The sequence below is a fragment of the Bemisia tabaci genome, chromosome 7 (assembly GCF_918797505.1).
Source record: "Bemisia tabaci chromosome 7, PGI_BMITA_v3".
Taxonomy (NCBI): domain Eukaryota; kingdom Metazoa; phylum Arthropoda; class Insecta; order Hemiptera; family Aleyrodidae; genus Bemisia; species Bemisia tabaci.
In genome coordinates, this window is record NC_092799.1 from 47946704 (window position 1) to 47969184 (window position 22481).

The window sequence follows — 22481 nt, forward strand, 5'->3', positions numbered from 1 at the left end:
TATAAAACGAGCTGGAGAAGAGAAGGAGATTTGTAAACATAGTTTAGGTGTCAATAAAAACATCAATAAACTCTCACAAAATTGTAGATTAAAAATCGAGGCTCAATGATTTTGTGGAACGGGATCTTATAACTGCTTCATTTGCCTGACTTTTTCGGGTTTTTCCTGACTCCAGAATTTTGTGATTCCCTGCTTTTCCCTGATCTTTGGACAAAACTACCTCTTAGATTTTTTTCCTTTGAATTACGCTGACTGCTGTTAAATTTTGCGTGAAATTTCCACTTAGATTTAAACTATAGAAAAGGTACTTGAAAGTTGTCCCTGCTCTCTAAAACTAATACCGGCTGCAGATGCTGAGCTGATGCGCTACTTGCCGAAGTCCCAGACTTTTCAGGTTTTTTAGAACGCCGAAAACCCTGGCGATTCGTTAAAAAATGTGTAATAAAAGAAGTAGTTAGATGAAGTTTGACAATTTCCTGCGGATTTATCAGAAGATCAACGTTTTGTGAGACTTTAAAACATTTCCAAAAAGCAATGTATCTGCTAAAATTACATTTTGGATTTTCCTGATTTTTTACCTGAATGAATCGATAATTGTCTAATTATAAAAACCAACTGTATGTAATAAACTGAATAAAATGATTCACTTTTCCATGTGCTAAACTGCAAATAGTTGAAGAATGCTTGACACACTCGAAATTATCTGATTCATGACCGATTTTCGTAATTTTTCCTGATATTTTTACCAACCGTGGCTGCTCTGAAATAGAAGACACATTTACTATTAATAATACAAGTTAGTATTGGAGGAAAAACAAAATAGTCTCTACCTGAATTCATCCATTTTCCAGACTGCTTCTCCTTCAGGTGTGAAAATATCTCTCGATTTATTAACCACTTTTGGTTCGCAAGGAGGTGGGAAGTTTATCTGATTGCTTTGCTAGTTTATCCTCTTTCTTGTCAAGTTTCATATCAATATTTTTACCTGAAAAATAAAAAAACAAAGCATATTGATTAGGATCGGAAGTTCCATTGATAGAAAATTTGACTTATCGATCGAAAGAAGATTCAACAGATTGATCAAAAGAGGAGTTGAATGGTCCATAGACAAATGATTTGCCTAGTCAATGGAGAGACTTTTAGTCAATTAAACAGATGATCCAACTTATTGATTGACGGAGAATTTGATTGGTTGCTCAACAAACAATTTGACTGGTTAATCTAACGGGTCAATGAATAGACAGTTTGACTGATGGAATGATAGAGAATTCGATCAGTTAATGGACAGGATAGGACACTACAAAATTGTTCCCACTCTCTTGAGCGGCACTAGCTGAAGTTGCTAAGCAGATGCGCTATTCGCAATATTCCAATACTTTCCAGGAGTTCCCTAAATTCCTGACTTTCCTGGATGACTGTATATTCTCTGACTTTCCAGGTTTTCTAGACTTTCGAAAACGAAGCATGGGCTAAAAAGAGAGAAAAATAGGGGTCATCACTACCGCAAGTTGCCCTCAACCCAAGATTTGCCTTGTTTGTTGTGATTTGCAGATAAGGTATTTTTGGCATCCTTACTTTATGTAACCCTGAAGACAGAGGCTAGAATTTGTGATACACCTTGAAATTTTCTTTGTTAGAGATCTTAAGTCATGGGAGTTTCAAGAAGTATTTCCAAATTTTGGTTAAAGGATTACATGTCCTACAATCTCACTCTCACCAGTATTGAGAAAAGGAAGGAGTTGAAATTCTTCAACATCAAATGTTCCCTTTTTCTTCTTCTTAGCTTTTTCTTTTTGCTTAGCACCTTCTTCGCCAGTTCCAACATCAAAATCCTCTTTGTCTTCATCATCGTCATTTTTTTTCCGGCTGAAAAGAATAAATATGAGGTTACCAAGTATCCTCGACAAATGTATCAAAAAATGACTTGGAATTAACTAAATTCTCAGAGAAAACAGTGTTTTTAATTTAACCCTTTCCATAGAACCATTGCGTCAACCTATCCACCTGTTTGTGCATTGCCCTCTCTCTTTAATAGAACAATTTAATGGAATCCATGAACCCTCAAGAGTTGGTGCCAAGTTTCAGACTTCTTGCATAATTATCTATTAAGATATGAATAAGAAACCATGTTATACCTTAAAAAAAGCGGACGTTAGAATTCGCTGTTCATCTTAACCAAGCTCATTGATCTCCTTGAAGATAGTGTAAATAAGCACATTAAAGTACCTAGTAATAAACATAAATAAGACTGTTGCATATGGGTATCTGTAGGATGGCATCCTCTCCAATATTTTCCCTACTTTAGAAGATCAATAATATAATTTGACTCTTGGTTCCAATTTGAAAGTTAGCAAACACTTAGTTCCTTAGAAACATCATTAAAAAACTCAACAGTTATCATACGTTGATTCATTTAAAGCACTTTCCCTTTTTTACATTAGATAAGTAGTTAATTTTATGTCTTAAAAATAGTCTTACGTAAGAACAGGAGATGTGGTCGTTTTTTAAAATCACTGCATCTCAATTGAGGGCTTTGGATGACAAGTGGGCTAGGAGCAGTTTTTGCTATTTCAAGGGTAGGTTTTGAAAAGGTTAAAGTAGGATGGAGCCTTGTTGCAGAGAAAAATTACAAACTCAGATTTTGATGGTTAAAAATTGGATTTTGGTGGTGGCTTTTTCACAGAATATATTCTGGGACTAGTTTTAGTTTAAATCATTAATATCTAAAATTTTTCAGAAGCTGCACTCATCCCCCTTGTCTCCCAAGCCCTTCCATTGAATTTGCTTTAAATTTAAATTCCTAGAGCTCATTTTTTAGAAAAAGATTTGCTCTTTTGTTTAAAATGATTTCCTTGACGAAACCCTCTTTGCTGTACAGACGCAAATGTGCACAGCTTTGAAAACTTTAAATGTCATTTTCTCAAAACTTAAAAGCTTAAAAACTTGACATCCGCTATCTATGCATATATGGCTTTATATACTGTATGTTGGTATAGATATGAACTACAGTTGCATCATATTCATGACAGATGGCGGACACATCTATACATGAGAGAGAGCCTTAAAGCGCCTCAGACTGCCATGTTTTGCCAATATGTTTTTCCTAACTTGGTTTGTGGGATGTACATGGAGAATCTTCATCTAGCGCCATTTGAAGGAGTAAAGCCCCTGAGAAAATACTTTGATCACTTACTTTATGTTAGCAGAAAGCCGTATGCTCATAGTTCTTGCCCAAATTGAGTCGACATTCTTGGCAAAGATAATCAGTGAATTCTGAATCGCCATCGCAGCTTCAGCAAAATTCATTTCTTAAACTGCTGAGGAGTTATTGTAGAGGTTCCTAATATTCCTCATGTATGCCTCCAAGTACTGAAAACTATATTTGACAGGTAAGTGAAATAAGTAAGTATATATAATTTTTTCTCAGCTTTGTCATACCTAAATAATTTAGGGTTGCCAGCCAAATTAATTTTTTCCATTCCCTGACTTTTCCCTGACTTTCCAATATTTTTCCCTGACTTTTAAGTATGGATCTGCCGCAGTCTGTTAAAGTGAAAAGTAGTCAGTTGATCCCGCAACGCGAGCCCGAGACCGCTCGCGCCTAATTCCACGAAAAATCAGAAAAATCCCTGACCAACACCGAAATTCCCTGACTTTTCCCGGTTGATTTTTTTCCCCTGACTTTTTCCGGTTTTCCCGGTCGCTGGCAACCCTGACTATAATATTTTGCTTCTCTTGCAGGCTTTTAAGGTGCACCTCCTAAGTGCCTTGATAAGCTTTTCTCTTCTTCTGTAAAGCTTTTTTTTATCAAATTGTCGAAGACTGCAATAAATTTAAATATTCAGTCACCAACACACCGACCACTTTCTTATGGAACCATGTGGTAGAAAGACCATGTGGACCACTCTTCTGAGGTGTCTTCAAAAATTAACATTAATAATTGTGCAGCCAGGTTGCAAATTCAAGATATGGTGAGTTCCAGAAAAAATAAGTCACCATGAAGGCTTTTTCCTGAAATCTGACACCAAATTTTAACTTAATACCTTGAAAAATTTCTCTGCTTCAGTTTGGCAAACATAAAGCAAAGATCTGGAGCACAAAACATACATCAGTTCTCTTTAAAAAAATTATTTAAAAACACAAAGATAAAACACACTCACTTGCGTAAAATTGTATAAAATTGTTATACAATTTTACGCAAGTGAGTGTGTTTTATCTTTGTGTTTTTAAATAATTTTTTTAAAGAATTTCAACTTGTGTAGTCCCCTAACGGTATTAAAAGTGGAAATACATCAGTTCTGCATGAATGAAAGCTGGGCACTTTTTTTCAACCTCCTTTGGATAATAGGCATGAAGTTTGACAACAATGCATTAGAAGGATGTAAATCTTATCATTCAGAACTTAGGTATCAACCTCCAGTTTAAATTTGAATAGTACGAATGGTTGTTGGACTGACAAAGATATGATTATGATTTCTCCTAGTGCAAAATTAGTTTTGAAATTATTTCCTTCATTTTAAATTAAATCCCAATATTCCTTTGAAGAGCATTCATTCACGAGGTTTGATTTTTTTTTTGAAAAATGTACCAGTCAAATGGAAAATTTAATCTTGAAAATCAGGGTGAATATTTTTATTTTAGCTTTTTAACATCTTTTGATGATGAAATGTAATTCATATGTTGGAATATGGTGGTGAAAAGTTGTTGTATAAGAACTATGGCAATGACCTAAGAGCAAAACCAGGTATCTCTGTTTGCACGTTGCAGACTTCCTGACATACTATGTGTTTTCTTCCAAAAATTCCTCATCATAACTCCTGGAAAGTTTCCTTAACTTTTCTTCACTCTTACAATGGAGATGTTGCATGTGTGAGGGATTTGCGATTTGACCATTGATTCTTGTGTAAAAGTTTGCAAGAAACACGATGGTGCCACTGGTTTTCTCTAAAATCATCTCCCAAGCTCAAAAAAAGCTCTCAAAGTGAGGCCAAAATGGAGGGGATATCCCACCCTACCCTGAGAGTCCACCTCTACATCAAAACAAACTCTTCATGCAAAGATAGGGAGCAAATACATTAGCAGGGTTGCCACTTTATTTGGGGACTCCCAGAGGGACTCCAAAACTGAAAACACGGCAACCCTGCTAATGTATTTGCTCCCTATCTTTGCATGGAGAGTTTTTTTTGATGTAGACGTGGACTCTCAGGGTAGGGTGGGATATCCCCTAATCGCAAATCCCTCACACATGCAACATCTCCATTAGCAGAATACTCTACGCAAGTTTCATAAAGTCATAAAGTTAGTTGGCTTGCTCCGCTTCAAAAAAAGGGGGGAGAAAAAAAAAAAAATAGGAGCAGAAATTTTGAAACACTGCGATGGAGATACATGATTTCTCACTTTGGTGTACAGCTTCAACATAACTTAGTTCACACTTTTAACTGAATTCTTTGTCCATAAAAACACAATGTTCTCATATCAAAGTTGTACTAAGTAGATTACAGAATGTTGGTGAAAAAACGATGGACTAAAAAGTTAGGGGACATCTTCCCTTTATGTGCACCACTATGCATCACGCATGCGCATGCACTATGCATTATGTGCATCACTATGCATAATCTAGTCATTATTACAAGCTGTAAGCTGTGTTTAAGCTGTAAGTGGTTGTTCAAAAGAACTTGTCAATTTAAAATGCAATACTCTGAATTTGAAATTAATTTCTTGAGCCTGCAACATTTTAGGAGAGATCTTTGACAGGTTTTGAACTAAAATATAAGAAAAAGAGAACAGAAAAAATATGAGCTGTTTTACCTAAAAAAGTATTCCAGTTCTCATGGATTAACAAAATGATTTTACTTGATGAAAAATATTTATAACTCATACCTAGGACAAATCTATGAAGGCCAGTCTGGATAAATTGGTTGCTTTGAAGAGCAACTCATGCTCAGAGATATCCGTTGCTTTGAAGAGCAACTCATGCTCAAAGATATCCAGTGGCTCTGGCCCCATTTTGATATGTTTTTAAATCTGTAAAAAAAAGAAATCTACATTAGGAAGAGGGCGACAAAATTCTTCGGGCTTCTTTTTTTCATGTACCTGCAATATGATGAGCAGGTTTTTAATTTGTTGCAAAGGCAACCTTCCGAAAATAATACCACTCACTAAGAGACTAATCGATTTTTTGCTGACTACTTTTACTTGTGTAAACAGTCTATAGCAGATCATTTAGCCAGTCGTACAGTGCGGAGAGTGATACAGTAAGATTACTGCTGAAGTTGCTACCTCAGACAGGAGTTTAACTCCTCTCAAATAAAGTTTACAAAGATACAAAGAATATGGCAAAATGCTTTAGTTCTTTTTGAATTAATTTAAGGTCTCTACATACCCATTCTGATCAATTAAAAACGGAGAGTACACTGTGAACCGAAAATAAATATTCTTGAGTGTTGCACAAGTCAATACCAGAGAAGGTTGACGGTGGAGAGTAGATAAAATTGGTCAAATAACTTTATGCCTTCAAGAGAAAGGACAAACTTGTGTAAAACTATCAGAAGTAATACTGCTAACTTGAGGTAGAGGTGTCGTCAGCTAAGTTGGCACTTGAATACATAGCATTCGCAAGCAACTACAATGTAGTAGTCCAACAGAAATCAAGGATTGACTAAGCTCACGATCAGGCTGCCGTCAATCCCCTATAGCTGTTGCACAATTGCATCTCAATAGACGCTATTAGTGGCACGTCACAAAAAAGCGTTATACATATCGATTTATTCGCATTAAGTAGCATTGAAAGAGGTTACGCCAATGTTATTGTATGGATCCAATTCGATACAATGGAGAATCCCTATGATGACTTCACTACTAATATCATCTATTGCTTGCAAGTGGAATGTAAACAAGTGCCAACTTAGCTGACGACACCTCTTGAGAGCAGAGTAAACAGGTAATTGTGAAAAATTTAGGGTTGAAACATTGGAAATATAACATAGAACATGGGAGTGGAAGGATGGGGCAGCCTTGCTGGTCTCAGAATCGTGTAACGATACTTTATTCTTGCAGATCAACTAAAAATTATAAGATCTGGCCAAACAGCAAATTTCTATGTTGAATATTAACCGAGGTATCTCGCCTTTAAAAACTCGACTTATAAAGTCATCCACCATGGTAGGACATATCATATTATGCACTTCCGCAGTGGATGACGCCATAAGTCAAGTTTGTCAAGGCGAGATATCTCGGTTAATATTCAAGGTACCTAGAAGAGTTGCTGTTGGGACAGATCTGTTTACTTAATGCTGATCTACTAGAACCACGCATCAAAACATGATTCTGTTAACAGCGCAACTGGCCCATTGAATAAAGGAAGAAAAATGATCATGGGAAACAAAGGCTAAGCTATCGATTCGCAGGGAAGAGATGGTCTAGGTGAGCTTTCAAAATGATGAAATTGGCCTCTTTATCATAGCATGACTGCATGCAGTCAAACTATTTCCTTTAGAGATTAAACGACATGAAAGTGAAAGAAGGAAAGAGTTACAGGACATACGGGGAATGAGGAAGTTACAATTCTTGAAGAGGAAATTCAGGCGGGAAATACCTGGCAATGGAGTCTGAACTAGGATGATCATTAGGAGTAGAAACAGAATTCACAGTTCTTGCTATTTGCAGGGGATTGGGAAAAAAAACCTGTAAAACACTCTTCGCTGTGCTCAGAAGTTCCTTCTTTAAAGTTAGCTTCAGTCTCACACACAGGAATCGGTCGTTGAAACTCTTGTCAGCATGCCCAGGCCAAGGGGATCAAGGTCTTCCAAGCGCAAAGCTCACACATTCCTTATCTTGTCCTAGCATGCCAACAGAGTTTCAAGAACCGGTCTGCATTCATTGATTGACTAGATAAGATAAGAGGAGATAAAGAGATGCATCTTGGTCCATAGTGGAGTCTCCAAGACTAGGTCCAGCAACAGACAAAAAGACATGATCCGTCACGGGAGTCTGATGACAATTCGTTGTGACATCGTAAGTTATGGGAACTTCACTACGTTATCATATAGGAATCAGTAGTGTAAGCTTCCTCGATTTAGTTGAAAGAGAGGCGATTGAAAGCAACACCAGAAAAACGACTCATACACTCATACCTGTAAAGATCCACTCGGAACTTCGGTTTCTCCACACTTCCCATGGCTTCTTCTTGATTTTCGTTGGCTCCTGTGGTTAAATCTTCGTCTCGAATTGATGAAATACTTCTAAATGAGCAAAGAAGATGACAGTTTTGACGGCTAATAATTAAATAAATTGAAATTAATTGAGCGAAGCGGAATTTGGGCACCGGCATCAGCTGTGTTGAGCGCGGGAAAATGCATGCATGGCCGCCATGTTGAATTTCAAACAGCTGGACGAATATCGAATATCGTATCGAATGCGATTGTTCGATTATCGCACTATCGATTCTTTACCATAGCTTCTTACGGGGACACAGCTATAGTCGATCGTTCACGAAGTTTGGCAAGAAATCCGCCTCAACCACTGGACTCCGTTTTCTCGCACCGGCTCACTGTGGAGAGAGGCCGCGGCTAGAATTCTTACGATCAGCGACCTTTGTCCTCATTTTACTTTTAAACTTTCAATCTTAGAGGAAAATGTCATAGGACCCGAAATAACGACCGTAAAATTTCCTATCGGTTCATTACACAAAATTTTCGAAAAAATAATTTTCGTGACCAAAAATAAGGGTTTTAAAAAGGGCGCAGGCAAAAATTCTTATGATCAGCGACCTTTCTCCTCATTTTACTTTTAAACTTTCAATCTTAGAGGAAAATGTCATAGGACCCGAAATAACGACCGTAAAATTTCCTATCGGTTCATTACACAAAATTTTCGAAAAAATAATATTCGAGACCGAAAATAAGGGTTTTAAAAAGGGCGCAGGCAAAAAATGTTATGATCAGCGACCTTTCTCCTCAGTTTACTTTTAAACTTTCAATCTTAGACATAGGCGGCTCTACGGGGGTGCCAGTGGGTGCCAGGCACCCCCAAGCAAAAATTAAGTACGGTTATCGGAACCGTGAAATTACTGCTTTTAAAGATTCTGTATTCGCTCACACTGAGAAAAAATCCCAGCAATTAATTGAAAATGTTTTAAACAGAATTAAAATTGATAGCCGTGTTTTACAAAGATTCCACTGTTTTTTTATGGTAAGATTGTAATTTTGATGGAAAGTTTTGCTAAAAATTTTCTAAATTTTATTTACAGGTATTTAAGTGGAGAGGAAGGAGAGAAAAAGAGAAAGGAGGGTAGGGAAGGGATGAAACTTGAGGGCCGAAACTTAGGCCTCCCCTTTCCGACATTTCCACGTCTGGGCACCCCCAAGAATGAAGGTCTAGAACCGCCTATGATCTTAGAGGATAGGGTTACGGAAATGACGCCATAGCGGATAATATCATAGGACCCATAGTAACGGCCGTACAATTTCCTATCGTTTCATTACACTAAATTTTCGGGAAATGGGAGAGGCGATGGAAAGGAATACATACAAGAAAAACGACTCGTACCTGTAAAGATCCACTCTGAATTTCGGTTCCTCCGCACTTCCCATGGCTTCTTCTTGATTCTCGTTGGCCCTGGGGTTAAAGCTTCGTCTCGAATTGATGAAATACTTCTAAATGAGTAGAGAAGATGACAGTTTTAACGGCTAATGATTCAATAAATTAAAATTAATTGAACGCGCGATCTGGGGACCGGTCGTGAATTCGTGATTGAGTAGGAAAATGCATGGCCGGGCCGCCATGTTACATTCTTCAAACAGGTGGACGAATGTAATATCGAATATCGTCTCGAATGCGATTGTTCGAATATCGCACTATCGATTCTTTACCATAGCTTCTAACGGGGACGCAGCTATAGTCGATCGTTCACAAAGTTTGGCAAGAAATCCACCTCAGCCACCGGCTCCGTTCTTCTCGCACCGGCTCACGGAGGAGAGAGGCCGCGGCTAGAATTCTTACGATCAGCGACCTTTCTCCTCATTTTACTTTAAAACTTTCAATCTTAGAGGAAAATGTCATAGGACCCGAAATAACGACCGTAAAATTTCCTATCGGTTCATTACACAAAATTTTCGAAAAAATAATTTTCGTGACCAAAAATAAGGGTTTTAAAAAGGGCGCAGGCAAAAATTCTTATGATCAGCGACCTTTCTCCTCATTTTACTTTTAAACTTTCAATCTTAGAGGAAAATGTCATAGGACCCATAATAACGGCCGTAAAATTTCCTATCGGTTCATTACACAAAATTTTCGAAAAAATAATATTCGAGACCGAAAATAAGGGTTTTAAAAAGGGCGCAGGCAAAAAATGTTATGATCAGCGACCTTTCTCCTCAGTTTACTTTTAAACTTTCAATCTTAGAGGAAAATGTCATAGGACCCATAATAACGGCCGTACAATTTCCTATCGTTTCATTACACTAAATTTTCGGAAAATGGGAGAGGCGATGGAAAGGAATACATACAAGAAAAACGACTCGTACCTGTAAAGATCCACTCTGAATTTCGGTTCCTCCGCACTTCCCATGGCTTCTTCTTGATTCTCGTTGGCCCTGGGGTTAAAGCTTCGTCTCGAATTGATGAAATACTTCTAAATGAGCAGAGAAGATGACAGTTTTAACGGCTAATGATTCAATAAATTAAAATTAATTGAACGCGCGATCTGGGGACCGGTCGTGAATTCGTGATTGAGTAGGAAAATGCATGGCCGGGCCGCCATGTTGCATTCTTCAAACAGGTGGACGAATTTAATATCGAAATACTCGTCTCGAATACGATTATTCGAATATCGCACAATCGATTCTTTACCATAGCTTCTAACGGGGACATAGCGATACTCGATCAATCACGAGAGTTGTCCAAAAAACCGCCTCGGCACTGACTGACTCAGTTTTGCATTGCGACGCACCGGCTCGAATGCCTGGCCCTCTCATCGCCTTATACTAACTTGTTGCGTTGCGGCTATTTCACTCGTTTCTGGGGATTTCGTGCTAAACCAAGGTATTCCTGAGTTATTTTGACTTTTTTCAATTTTTACGCGTTCTTTCAAACTTTCCGGAGAAACATAAAAATGTATAAGTTACTCAAAGATAAATTTTACTCGTTCTTGTGGGCATTCCGTGTTGAAACTCCGCATCTGTGGGACTTTTGATCGGAGATTTCATTTTTGACCTTACTTTTGTTGATTTGTTGACACAAATACATGATCTCGGCGGTAAATAGAAAAGGTACTCACCCGTAGATTGTACTCGTCCTAGTAGACATTTCGTGTTGAAACTTCGCAAACTAATGGTATTTTGATCGAAAAATGAATTTATGACCAAACTATATGCTAACATATATGATGACACAACACAAACTATGATGACACATTAAGGGGGGGGATGGACCACCCCCCCCCCCCCCGCCCCGGGGTGGCGTGTGGTCCGGATAAGCAAGGCAAGCACTGCTTGCCCAAATATTTCAGAAGAAGAGAGGAAAATTACACCTATTACATGTTTTAAATTTTAGCAAATATTATTGATCAAATGTATTGGTAGGTAAATTGCATTAAGAACAGAAAGAGAGAGACAGAAATACGTATACAGCAGCCACAAAAGTAGGAAAGTGGCAGAGCGGACGGAGGTGGCGCAGCGCGCTGCGCGGCCTAAACACGGCACGGGCCAACTCATGCTCTGGAGAATCGGTTTAAGCTCGGCGCGGCGCGGCGCGGCGGCGGAATCAGGCGGGCGGGGAGAGCGGTACGTTCCGAGTCCGAGCGCTTCGCTGCTTTTGCCTCCGATGCGCTGTCCTGTTCCCTCTCCCTCTTCCCGTCCCGATTGCGATTGCTATGTTTTAAACGCAGAGAGATGTTTTTTTGAGAAATTTAAATAACTCAAAAAATTCTAAACGCTGTGGAGTAACGACTAGATATACCTCAAATAAGTGGCATATGATCGTAAGTAAGCTAGAGAGAATGAAATAAAACCATTGTTTTTCAAGACGTTCCATCAGATTTCATCCTAAAAATAGACTAAATTGAGGTTCGCGAGGATCTACATTTCAACAATTTTCTAGGGAGGCTCCCTGAGGAGGGGAAGGGGGCTAGGATACGTTAAATCCCCCCCCCCCCTCCCCGGATTACGATCGCTAGAGGTTGCACTGGGGGGAGGGTATTTTCAAACTTTTAGTCTTTTTAGTGAAAAGAAGTTACTCAAAGAGAGATTTCACTAGTTCCGGATGAAAATGCACGTTGATCGAATTTTTGATACTTGATGGTATGGTATGTTTATCGAATATCCCAATTTTGACCTTACTGATGTTAATTGATTCACATGAATACGCGATTTTTCAGCCCCATCTCACTCTCTTAAAACTGCACTTTTCCCCTCCCACCACCTATTGCGTCATTTTGATATCATCTCTCCTTACCCTTTTCCACCCTTAGATGCCTTTTATTAATAAAGGACAACTCCTTTTCAGCCCTTTTCTACTAGACCCAATATGAGAATCGGCTGAGAAGAGCACAATCCCAGGAAGCAAGTGCTTTGGAGACTCATGGGTAAGGTAAATCTTAAACCAATGCAAAAGGGCGGACAAATATAACAAACACTTCATTCAAAAGCATTGATAGAACATGCAGTAATACTTAATGTACTCTCCATCAATATGCCCAAAATTTAAGTGAGCTAGAATGAAAACAGCTTTTTTCCAACCCCAACCAACAACTCATAAACTCCACGAATGATACGTTTCGGTCAAACGAGCAAAAGTAAGGCCAAAATTGACTTCTACGATGAAAATACTGTACTCAAGTGTATCAAGTTTTAGATTGAAAATCCAACTGATTGTATCAGTGGCGTGGCGGCGTCCATGGGTTTGCAGTGTTCGCCGAAAACCCTAATATATTTTGGAATAACTGATAAATTATGGCTATAAGGATGTGGGAAACAATACATACAGAATAGTTGACAGCAAATAATGAACGGGCGCTTGGCTTCCGACAGCGGCATATTGCGGCGCGGCGAGGCGGTGAGAGAAATTCCTGCGGCACGCGCGGGGTTCACAACACCGGCTACCGAACCTGAGGATGAGAGCGAGAGGTGAACGGGCGGGGCGAGGAGAGAACGAGAGAGGCGAGAGCCGCTCATCAGTCCAGCTGTTTCCTTCCGCAGCAGAGTTGCTAAAAGAAATTTCATCGAATGAAATTTCGTGAAATTTCACATTTCCTTAAATTTCATGAAATTTCTTCTTATAATCTTTCACGAAATTTCTTAACTCTGTTCCGCAGGTAGGTGCCTGCGAACCGCCGAATTTCTGAAAAATCCATCGAACAGGAGCCGAGATAGCATTTTAAGCCACTTCAGTCATTTCGGATTTTCGAATTTTGAATTTTTTGAATTTTGACAGATTTTGATTTAAAACGCGTAATACTCAAAATCGAAGCTCAGATTCGGATTCCTCGTAAAAAATCGAAGCGATTTCATGTATCATATCCTGACACCGAGTTTCACAAAAATCCATCGAACAGGAGCCGAGATAGCATTTTTAGCCACGTCCGTCATTTCGGATTTTTGAAGTTGGAAAATGTGACTTAAAACGCGTGACACCCAAAATCGAAGCTCAGATTCGGATTCCTCGTTAAAAATCGATGCAATTTCATGTACCATACCCGAGCATAGCGTGGAGGAAAGAGACGCAACGTAGCATACTGATTCGAGCATATGAATGCAACGTGGCAACATGGGTAGTGCTCAGGAATTCCTCGGGACGAAACCGAACGCTTGTCAGCGCCGCCGGGGCCTCCCCGTTCGGTTGCATCTCGGGCGACCGGCGCGGCGGCGTAGTTCGAAGGGGTAGTACGACGGATTGGTCTTGATCTAAACGCGTCGTTAAACCTCTTTCCTCCATGTTATGCTAACATATGATACATGAAATCGCATCGATTTTTCACGAGGAATCCGAATCTGAGCTTAGATTTCGGATATTACGCGTTTTAATGTATTTAAAATTGTAGGAGAAATTACAGAATAGTCCTTGAAAATTGATCACGCATTAGTATTTTTTTTACCCCGTTTTTCTTCTGCGTTCGGTCTTGTCTCCACGGGCCTTTTCACGAGATTTGTCCCAGGGAAAAATCCCACTTACGAAGTTGGGAAAAATATTGAGTTTATCAATATATTTCCCAGTACCAAGTATGGTCCTTTTACTCCTCCCACCGAGAGAGGAAGAATAAGAAGTGTAAACGGATTGTGCGATATTTTGTTGAATACTCCATTGTTCCTGTTTGTTTAGTTGAAATATGTGTCTAATTGTCAATTGAGTGCACTTATTATTTTAATGACGGTTAAATACTCGACTTTACCTATCTAATTTATCTTCCCGCGCCAACTAGTCGCAGGACCGTATGAGCCTCGTCCCGTGGAGACGGTAACTGAGAAAAATCCCAGAAGTTTCATTCCTGCGATTCGAACTTGGGACAAATCCCATGAAAACGTCCCGTGGAGACAAGGCCTAAGTAAGCCAAAAAAATCGCTGTGTACCCGAGATTCCAGATAGCCTCGTTTTTAGCGCCAGGCGCCTGGACTAATAGATCGCGCAGGCGGCGCAGGGAGGCGCCGCACATTGGTTCCAGAGCCCGATTTAGGCGGCATTAATTCGAAAAATTGACTTTTAATAAAAATGAAAAATGGCACCACTGGTCGATACTACATACTCTGGAGAGTATCTCGGCCAAATATCATGATGATTGGATGAGTGATAAGAAAATTATAAGCTTCCAAAGGTAAGCGCGCAGGTCGTCTTTCTGCAGTTCATACCAGTTTCCTCGATTATCACAGTGAAGTGATTTTTATATGTGAGGTTCGTCGCCATTTTCGGCACAAAAGCACAGTTTTTAAAAAGGAATCCTAAAATTGAAGGTAAGTTTAAGGTTTACCATGTTGAAATCATATCTTTAGATTAAGTCTACAGCTTTAGATAAACCCTTAGACATAACGCTATTTTACGTGATTTTCACGTATTTTTCCACATAAATGGCTGAATTTAACTACTTTGTCACCCTCCGACACCTTTTAAACGGCCATTTCTAGTTACTACTAATCCTAGGCATGATGTAGATACAAATATCTTTTGCCAGTTTTTGCCGGTTTTTTAAATACAGCCTTTTAAAGGTCGCCCGCTCGGTTCTCATGAGAACTGGATATATCACATTACGGGTTGGTGATACCGTTCTACCTTTCTAGCAATGATATAAAACTATTTTTTTCTTTGATATTCACTTAGAGAGGAGTCTATTCACTTGGTTTTTCAAAACAATCATGGCAAATACAATTTTTTAGGGGCCGCAAAACACTGATTAGACGTTAATGTTGGTGCTAAAAATGATCTAATACTCCCTTAGTGGCTGAAAATAACTACTTTGTCACCCTCCGACACCTTTTAAACGGCCATTTCTAGTTACTACTAATCCTAGGCATGATGTAGATACAAATATCTTTTGCCAGTTTTTGCCGGTTTTTTAAATACAGCCTTTTAAAGGTCGCCCGCTCGGTTCTCATGAGAACTGGCTATATCACATTACGGGTTGGTGATACCGTTCTACCTTTCTAGCAATGATATAAAACTATTTTTTTCTTTGATATTCACTTAGAGAGGAGTCTATTCACTTGGTTTTTCAAAACAATCATGGCAAATACAATTTTTTAGGGGCCGCAAAACACTGATTAGACGTATAATGTTGGTGCTAAAAATGATCTAATACTCCCTTAGTGGCTGAAAATAACTACTTTGTCACCCTCCGACACCTTTTAAACGGCCATTTCTAGTTACTACTAATCCTAGGCATGATGTAGATACAAATATCTTTTGCCAGTTTTTGCCGGTTTTTTAAATACAGCCTTTTAAAGGTCGCCCGCTCGGTTCTCATGAGAATTGGTATATCACATTACGGGTTGGTGATACCGTTCTACCTTTCTAGCAATGATATAAAACTATTTTTTTCTTTGATATTCACTTAGAGAGGAGTCTATTCACTTGGTTTTTCAAAACAATCATGGCAAATACAATTTTTTAGGGGCCGCAAAACACTGATTAGACGTTTAATGTTGGTGCTAAAAATGATCTAATACTCCCTTAGTGGCTGAAAATAACTACTTTGTCACCCTCCGACACCTTTTAAACGGCCATTTCTAGTTACTACTAATCCTAGGCATGATGTAGATACAAATATCTTTTGCCAGTTTTTGCCGGTTTTTTAAATACAGCCTTTTAAAGGTCGCCCGCTCGGTTCTCATGAGAATTGGATATATCACATTACGGGTTGGTGATACCGTTCTACCTTTCTAGCAATGATATAAAACTATTTTTTTCTTTGATATTCACTTAGAGAGGAGTCTATTCACTTGGTTTTTCAAAACAATCATGGCAAATACAATTTTTTAGGGGCCGCAAAACACTGATTAGACGTTCAATGTTGGTGCTAAAAATGATCTAATACTCCCTTAGTGGCTGAAAATAACTACTTTGTCACCCTCCGACACCTTTTAAACGGCCATTTCTAGTTACTACTAATCCTAGGCATGATGTAGATACAAATATCTTTTGCCAGTTTTTGCCGGTTTTTTAAATACAGCCTTTTAAAGGTCGCCCGCTCGGTTCTCATGAGAACTGGCTATATCACATTACGGGTTGGTGATACCGTTCTACCTTTCTAGCAATGATATAAAACTATTTTTTTCTTTGATATTCACTTAGAGAGGAGGCTATTCACTTGGTTTTTCAAAACAATCATGGCAAATAAAATTTCAAAAAAAAAAAAAAAAAAAATCGCTAAAATTATCGATTCATAGTAAATTATTGTGTAGTGTTTCCTTTTTGTTGATTATTATAGGTACTATGCCCGGAAGTAAGGGCTTTTCCATTTTATTATTCAGCAAAGACTTCATTTCTTTTTCTTATCATGATTTCTTTGTTCTTTCTTGTTGTTACAGGTTTGAGAGCCTCCAACCAGACATCACAAGTTCAAAACTCCTAATTAATTCAATAAAATAACAAAAACAGTAATAAAATCACAAAAGCTGCGACTTTTACCTACTTTTTTTGGCATACCATTGTCTGAATCTATAAAATGTGATCATTACCCGCAAGAATATTCACCTCCTCTCGTAGCCAGTGAAATTTTTCTTTCAATGTAATTTTTTGTGACTTATTTTGATTGCTAAATGTGTTCATGATGTTAATTATTCATCAAATTTATATGCGATTTAGTTGTTGTACATTTTAATATACATGAATTTTAAATTTGAATATATTTCTTGAATTTCGGACGAAAACTGACTCTTGCTCTTCTTGATTATCCGTAGGTACTTCAAAAAAAAAAAAATACAAAATACATTACAACCTCTTTAATTTAAAAAAACAACGGACCAGTGTCCGACACGTTCAATGCCTTTTCTCCCTGTCCAATAGTATTATTAGGACGATTTTTACTTTATTTTCATCCTGCCATTTCTTATACCTCAAAATTATGGAAGTAGATTCCGAAAACAGATCGTGTCAATTGCATGCAGGTATACTTCGTTCAGTTACTCAACGTGGCAACCCCCCTCCCCCTCCCTCCCTTCTCAAATAATCATCCAAAAATGAAGAATAGTAAAATCATTGGTCGTTTTGGATGATTAATCATTAAATTAGTCAAATGTATTATAGCTCAAGCTCCAAGCCAAATTGTCAAATAATTATTCCGGTATTTGAGCGTGAATTTGCTATTTTTCGCAAATTTACCATGTTTTAGTTAACGATGGAGTAAAACTGACTTCAGATTCGTGATCAGCGACCCAAAAAACATATAAAAACATGTATTGCATGCCAACAAAGGTGATACTCTAATTAATGCCGCCTAGATCTGGCTCTGGAACCAATGTGCGCCGCGCCGCCCCGCGGCCGGAAACCCCGCGGCGGGGTACTCGGAACGTAACCGCTCCCCCCCCCCCCCCCCCCCCCGCCCGACTTGATTCCACCGCCGAGCAGTCTGGCTCTGGCTGGCTCTTCGCTCACAGTCAGCCCATCACAGAGCGATTCTCCAGAGCATGAGTTGGCCCATGTTCATCCCCATGTTCGCTGCGCCACATCTGTCCGCTCTGCCGCTTTCCTACTTTTGTGGCTGCTGCATACGTAACTTGGTCTCTCTCCCTTTCTGTTTTTAATGCAATTTTCTCATCATTACATTTTATCAATAATATTTGCTACAATTTAAAACATGTAATATAGGTGTAATTTTCCTCTTTCTTCTGAAATATTTGGGCAAGCAGTGCTTGCCTTGCTTATCCGGACCGCACGCCACCCATCCCCCTCCCAATTATGTGTCATCATCGACAGGGCCGGATTTAGCTTTTTTCCGCCCCTGGGCAAGCTACATTTTGCCGCCCCTGGGTCTGCAATATTTCGCCACTATATTGTCAACAGTATCCCCTCCTCCCCCTCCCCCTCTCCGCACTCCCAACATCCCACGACATCTCATCTTGCCCCCCCCCCCCTCGTGCGCCGCCTGGGCGCGTGCGCGTAGCTGCTTCAAAATGCGCCGCGAATATATAAAATGGAATGCATAGGCGGTTCTAGACCTTCATGCTTGGGGGTGCCCAGAGGTGGAAAATGTCGGAGACCAGCCCCGAAGGAAACGGTCGCTCAGGGGAGGCCTAAGTTTCGGCCCTTAAGTTTTATCCCATTCCTATGAACCTCCTGTCTCTTTTTCTCTCCTTTCTTTCTACTTAAATACCTATGAATTCAATGTAGAAAATTTTTTAGCAAAATTTTCCATCAACGAGACCCCCCCTCCTCCCATCACCCCTTGCCCATAGTCATTGTATACTGGATACCTGCAGATTTAAAAAATTCATGAAATAAAAATATTGCCAATTTGTTGTGCTTTATAATACGAGTTTTTCTCGACGTTTTTACTTGCCCAAAAGCCTCTTTTACGGTTCCGGTAACCGTACTTAATTTTTGCTTGGGGGTGCCCGGCACCCACTGGCACCCCCGTAGAACCGCCTATGATGGAATGGATGGATGAGACAAAAATAAAATGTGGAGACAAAGTTGAAGCTAGTGTAGCTCAATGTATTAGTTGCAATGTATTTTCGGAAGATCAGGTTAAAAAGTTTTTCTCCGGGTTTTCAGTTTAGCAAAGCTGTCAACCAGAGCATCGACGTCTAAATTGATTATCAAGTCTGCCTTGATGTTTCAAATTGCCGTGTTGTTTAGTATCACTCCAACGAACGATCATCCTAGCGCTCAAGACCGGACCTAAGGGGCGGCAGCTTTGCCGCTCCCGTCAAGCGTCAACTCCCTTCCTTCATACATTTTGCCGCTCATCTTTTCACTTCGCTCCGTCGCTGTCTCCATTTTTTCCTTTTTTCTCGCTTTAACTTTCAATTAATCCAGTGCCAAAATTTGCCGCCCCTCAAAATTTGCCGCTATGGGCAAGTGCCCCAGTGCCCTATAGGTAAATCCGGCCCTGATCATCGATTGTGTCATCACATATAATTATTAGCATAAGTTTGCTTATAAATGAATTTTTTGACCAAAATACCATTAGTTTGCGAAGTTTCAACACGAAATGACTACCAGGGCGAATACAATCTATTGGTGAGTACTTCTTTTTAACATGGCGGCCCGGCCATGCATTTTCCTACTCAATCACGAATTCACGACCGCGGTCCCCAGATCGCGCGTTCAATTAATTTTAATTTATTGAATCATTTGCCGTTAAAACTGTCATCTTCTCTGCTCATTTAGAAGTATTTCATCAATTCGAGACGAAGCTTTAACCCCAGGGCCAACGAGAATCAAGAAGAAGCCATGGGAAGTGCGGAGGAACCGAAATTCAGAGTGGATCTTTACAGGTACGAGTCGTTTTTCTTGTATGTATTCCTTTCCATCGCCTCTCCCATTTTCCGAAAATTTAGTGTAATGAACCGATAGGAAATTGTACGGCCGTTATTATGGGTCCTATGATATTATCCTCTAAGATTGAAAGTTTAAAAGTAAACTGAGGAGAAAGGTCGCTGATCATAACATTTTTTGCCTGCGCCCTTTTTAAAACCCTTATTTTCGGTCTCGAATATTATTTTTTCGAAAATTGAGTGTAATGAACCGATAGGAAATTTTACGGCCGTTATTATGGGTCCTATGACATTTTCTTCTAAGATTGAAAGTTTAAAAGTAAAATGAGGAGAAAGGTCGCTGATCATAAGAATTTTTGCCTGCGCCCTTTTTAAAACCCTTATTTTTGGTCACGAAAATTATTTTTTCGAAAATTTTGTGTAATGAACCGATAGGAAATTTTACGGTCGTTATTTCGGGTCCTATGACATTTTCCTCTAAGATTGAAAGTTTTAAAGTAAAATGAGGAGAAAGGTCGCTGATCGTAAGAATTCTAGCCGCGGCCTCTCTCCTCCGTGAGCCGGTGCGAGAAGAACGGAGTAAGCGGCTGAGGTGGATTTATTGCCACATTTTGTGAATGATCGAATATCCCCACGTCCTCGTTAGAAGCTATGGTAAAGAATCGATAGTGCGATATTCGAATAGTCGCATGCGATACGATATTCGATATTCAAGCGAAATTCAAGATGGCCGCGGTCCTACCGGAGATATTTCAACGTTCGTTTTCGTTTCGGTCAATTTCGTTACGCAAGTATGCGTTACGTTCATGAACATGAACGTTATTTTCCGTGAAGTCCCGACTTAGTTGTATTTAAATAGTTCCAATTAAACTTACTCGTCCCCAATAAAGTGCTGAAAGGTTTCGTTTCCTCCCTTGGCCTGGTAATGAACGCTTTGCAGGTTATGATTACGGTACCCGGCTTCGTCCCTTCGGCCCATGCCACATGTCATTCTTCACTGAAGTCGTCTCATTCCAGAGAGTATTCTCATGTTTTCTCTGCTTCCAACTACAGGTAAAGAACGCGATGAATTCCACTCAACTTGCTGGTACACTTATTCATTATTGGAACACTTATTCCAACATGGTGTTCCTTGTCCCTGCGTTAGCTATGCTGCACCTTGCATACCAGCTCATTGATGACGAGACTTCACAAGCTGATTGCGAGTCCTAACACATATCACACAAGTCCCTTAATGCTGGTATGTAAGCCTTCCTCTCATTTTTCTTCTTGGAACGTCTGGCTTTGCCTTTTCCTAGTACCTCAAGCCTCAGGCATCAGCATTTGTTTTAAGTAAAATTTGGACAGCTCCAGAGTCTAGACTGCGAAGCTGAACAATTATTGGTTCATGTTAGGATGTTTAATTCTTGCCCAGTTGCCTGCAGCCAGTTCACGGCAAGATCCATCCTTATAGGTCAGTCATTCTTATTCCTGAAACTGTGATGAGAATCTCATTGCGCGTGTCGTCAGCATTACTTGCCGCGAAAACCAGGAAAGTCGGAAACAATGCTTTTCTTATGGGAGAGAGCAAATTTTTCTTTATGAATCATTTAAATTTCTTACTCTTAAATCGTTTGAAACTCTCTGAGTGTTCAAAGGAATGTTTAGACTTTATCATCCAGGGTTTCAATTTGGCGGAATTTGCGTTTTTATATTTTTAAATGATTTTTGAAGTCAGCGATGTAACAAGCCATCTAGTGGTATAGATTCGCATGTAAAAATGGCTGATACAGAGTAAACCGTGTAAATGAAAGAACACAAATTCGGCAAAATCGAAACCCTGAATGCTCTTTAATGTGTAAACGTTGCTTTCGACACTCAGAAAGTTTCAAAGGAAAAAAGTACGAAATTTTACCAATTCAATATAAAAAAATATGCTCTTTCCCATAAGAAAAGCTTTGTATCTGTGCTTTTTCGCTTTCGAGGCAGTAATGCTGACGTCACGAGCCAATTGAGCCAATGGATGGGGCTTATGGGGTGGACCGTTTTTGAACTTTTTTCGAAATTCCAAGACGGCTACTGCTATAAAGTTGCGTTTTGGCATGAAAATAACGCTCAATTTTTTTCAGAATTTTTGGATGATGTCCTGAGCCCGTCCCGACGCCATCTTTGTTGCCAAATTTTCGATTTTTTTGAGAAATTTTAAAGACTCTGTTTAAGGACCCGGGAAACGCGTAGAATTAATCAAAATGCAATTTAAAATACTTTAAATATCATTTCAAGCAATACAGGTCAGGATAGGACACCCCCAACGCGCAGGGAATGCCTTAGGGGACGCAATCATGGAGCCCCGAAATCCCTTAAAAATGCACTTAAATACTAATTATATTTTATGTTAAGTTTCATTGATTCTATTTTGCTCATACTTTGTGTTATGACTAACAAAACTTATCAGTAGACTCTGTCCTACTATTTTACGGCTTACGATGTGGAATTAGGGTGCAAAGGAGTGCTACAGGGATGCCATATCCTTCAGTAATGAAAAAATAACCACCAGGCTAGAATGGGCCTCTGATCCGTGGA

General features: G+C 39.3%; 2 protein-coding genes across 8 annotated transcripts in view; one reads left to right on the forward strand and one right to left on the reverse strand.

Moving 5' to 3' along the window:
- The window catches only part of LOC109039692 (uncharacterized), a 37984-nt gene extending 30060 nt beyond the window's left edge, over positions 1 to 7924 (reverse strand). Inside the window, exons 1-5 of one of the 3 annotated variants that reach the window (XM_072302302.1) lie at positions 6383 to 7437; positions 5881 to 6024; positions 3194 to 3376; positions 2136 to 2226; positions 831 to 985 (exon numbers count right to left, since the gene is read on the reverse strand). In XM_072302302.1, the coding sequence (XP_072158403.1) occupies positions 831 to 840 (10 nt within the window). In that variant the 5' untranslated portion in view covers positions 841 to 985; positions 2136 to 2226; positions 3194 to 3376; positions 5881 to 6024; positions 6383 to 7437. Of the gene's footprint in view, positions 1 to 830; positions 986 to 2135; positions 2227 to 3193; positions 3377 to 5880; positions 6025 to 6382; positions 7438 to 7594 lie in introns of those variants that run through there. The other 2 variants (XM_072302303.1, XM_072302304.1) reach the window with 2 other exon arrangements.
- LOC109036822 (uncharacterized) overlaps positions 1 to 22481 on the forward strand; it is a 319487-nt gene that overhangs the window by 280061 nt on the left and 16945 nt on the right. For 3 of the 5 annotated variants that reach the window (XR_011900273.1, XR_011900274.1, XR_011900275.1), the window contains exons 2-3: positions 19813 to 19919; positions 20973 to 21159. Coding sequence is in view for 1 of the 5 variants with exons in the window: in XM_072302729.1 (XP_072158830.1) it covers positions 20948 to 20972 (25 nt within the window). In the remaining 4 variants the exon portion in view is untranslated. Of the gene's footprint in view, positions 1 to 19812; positions 19920 to 20619; positions 21160 to 22481 lie in introns of those variants that run through there. The other 2 variants (XM_072302729.1, XR_011900276.1) reach the window with 2 other exon arrangements.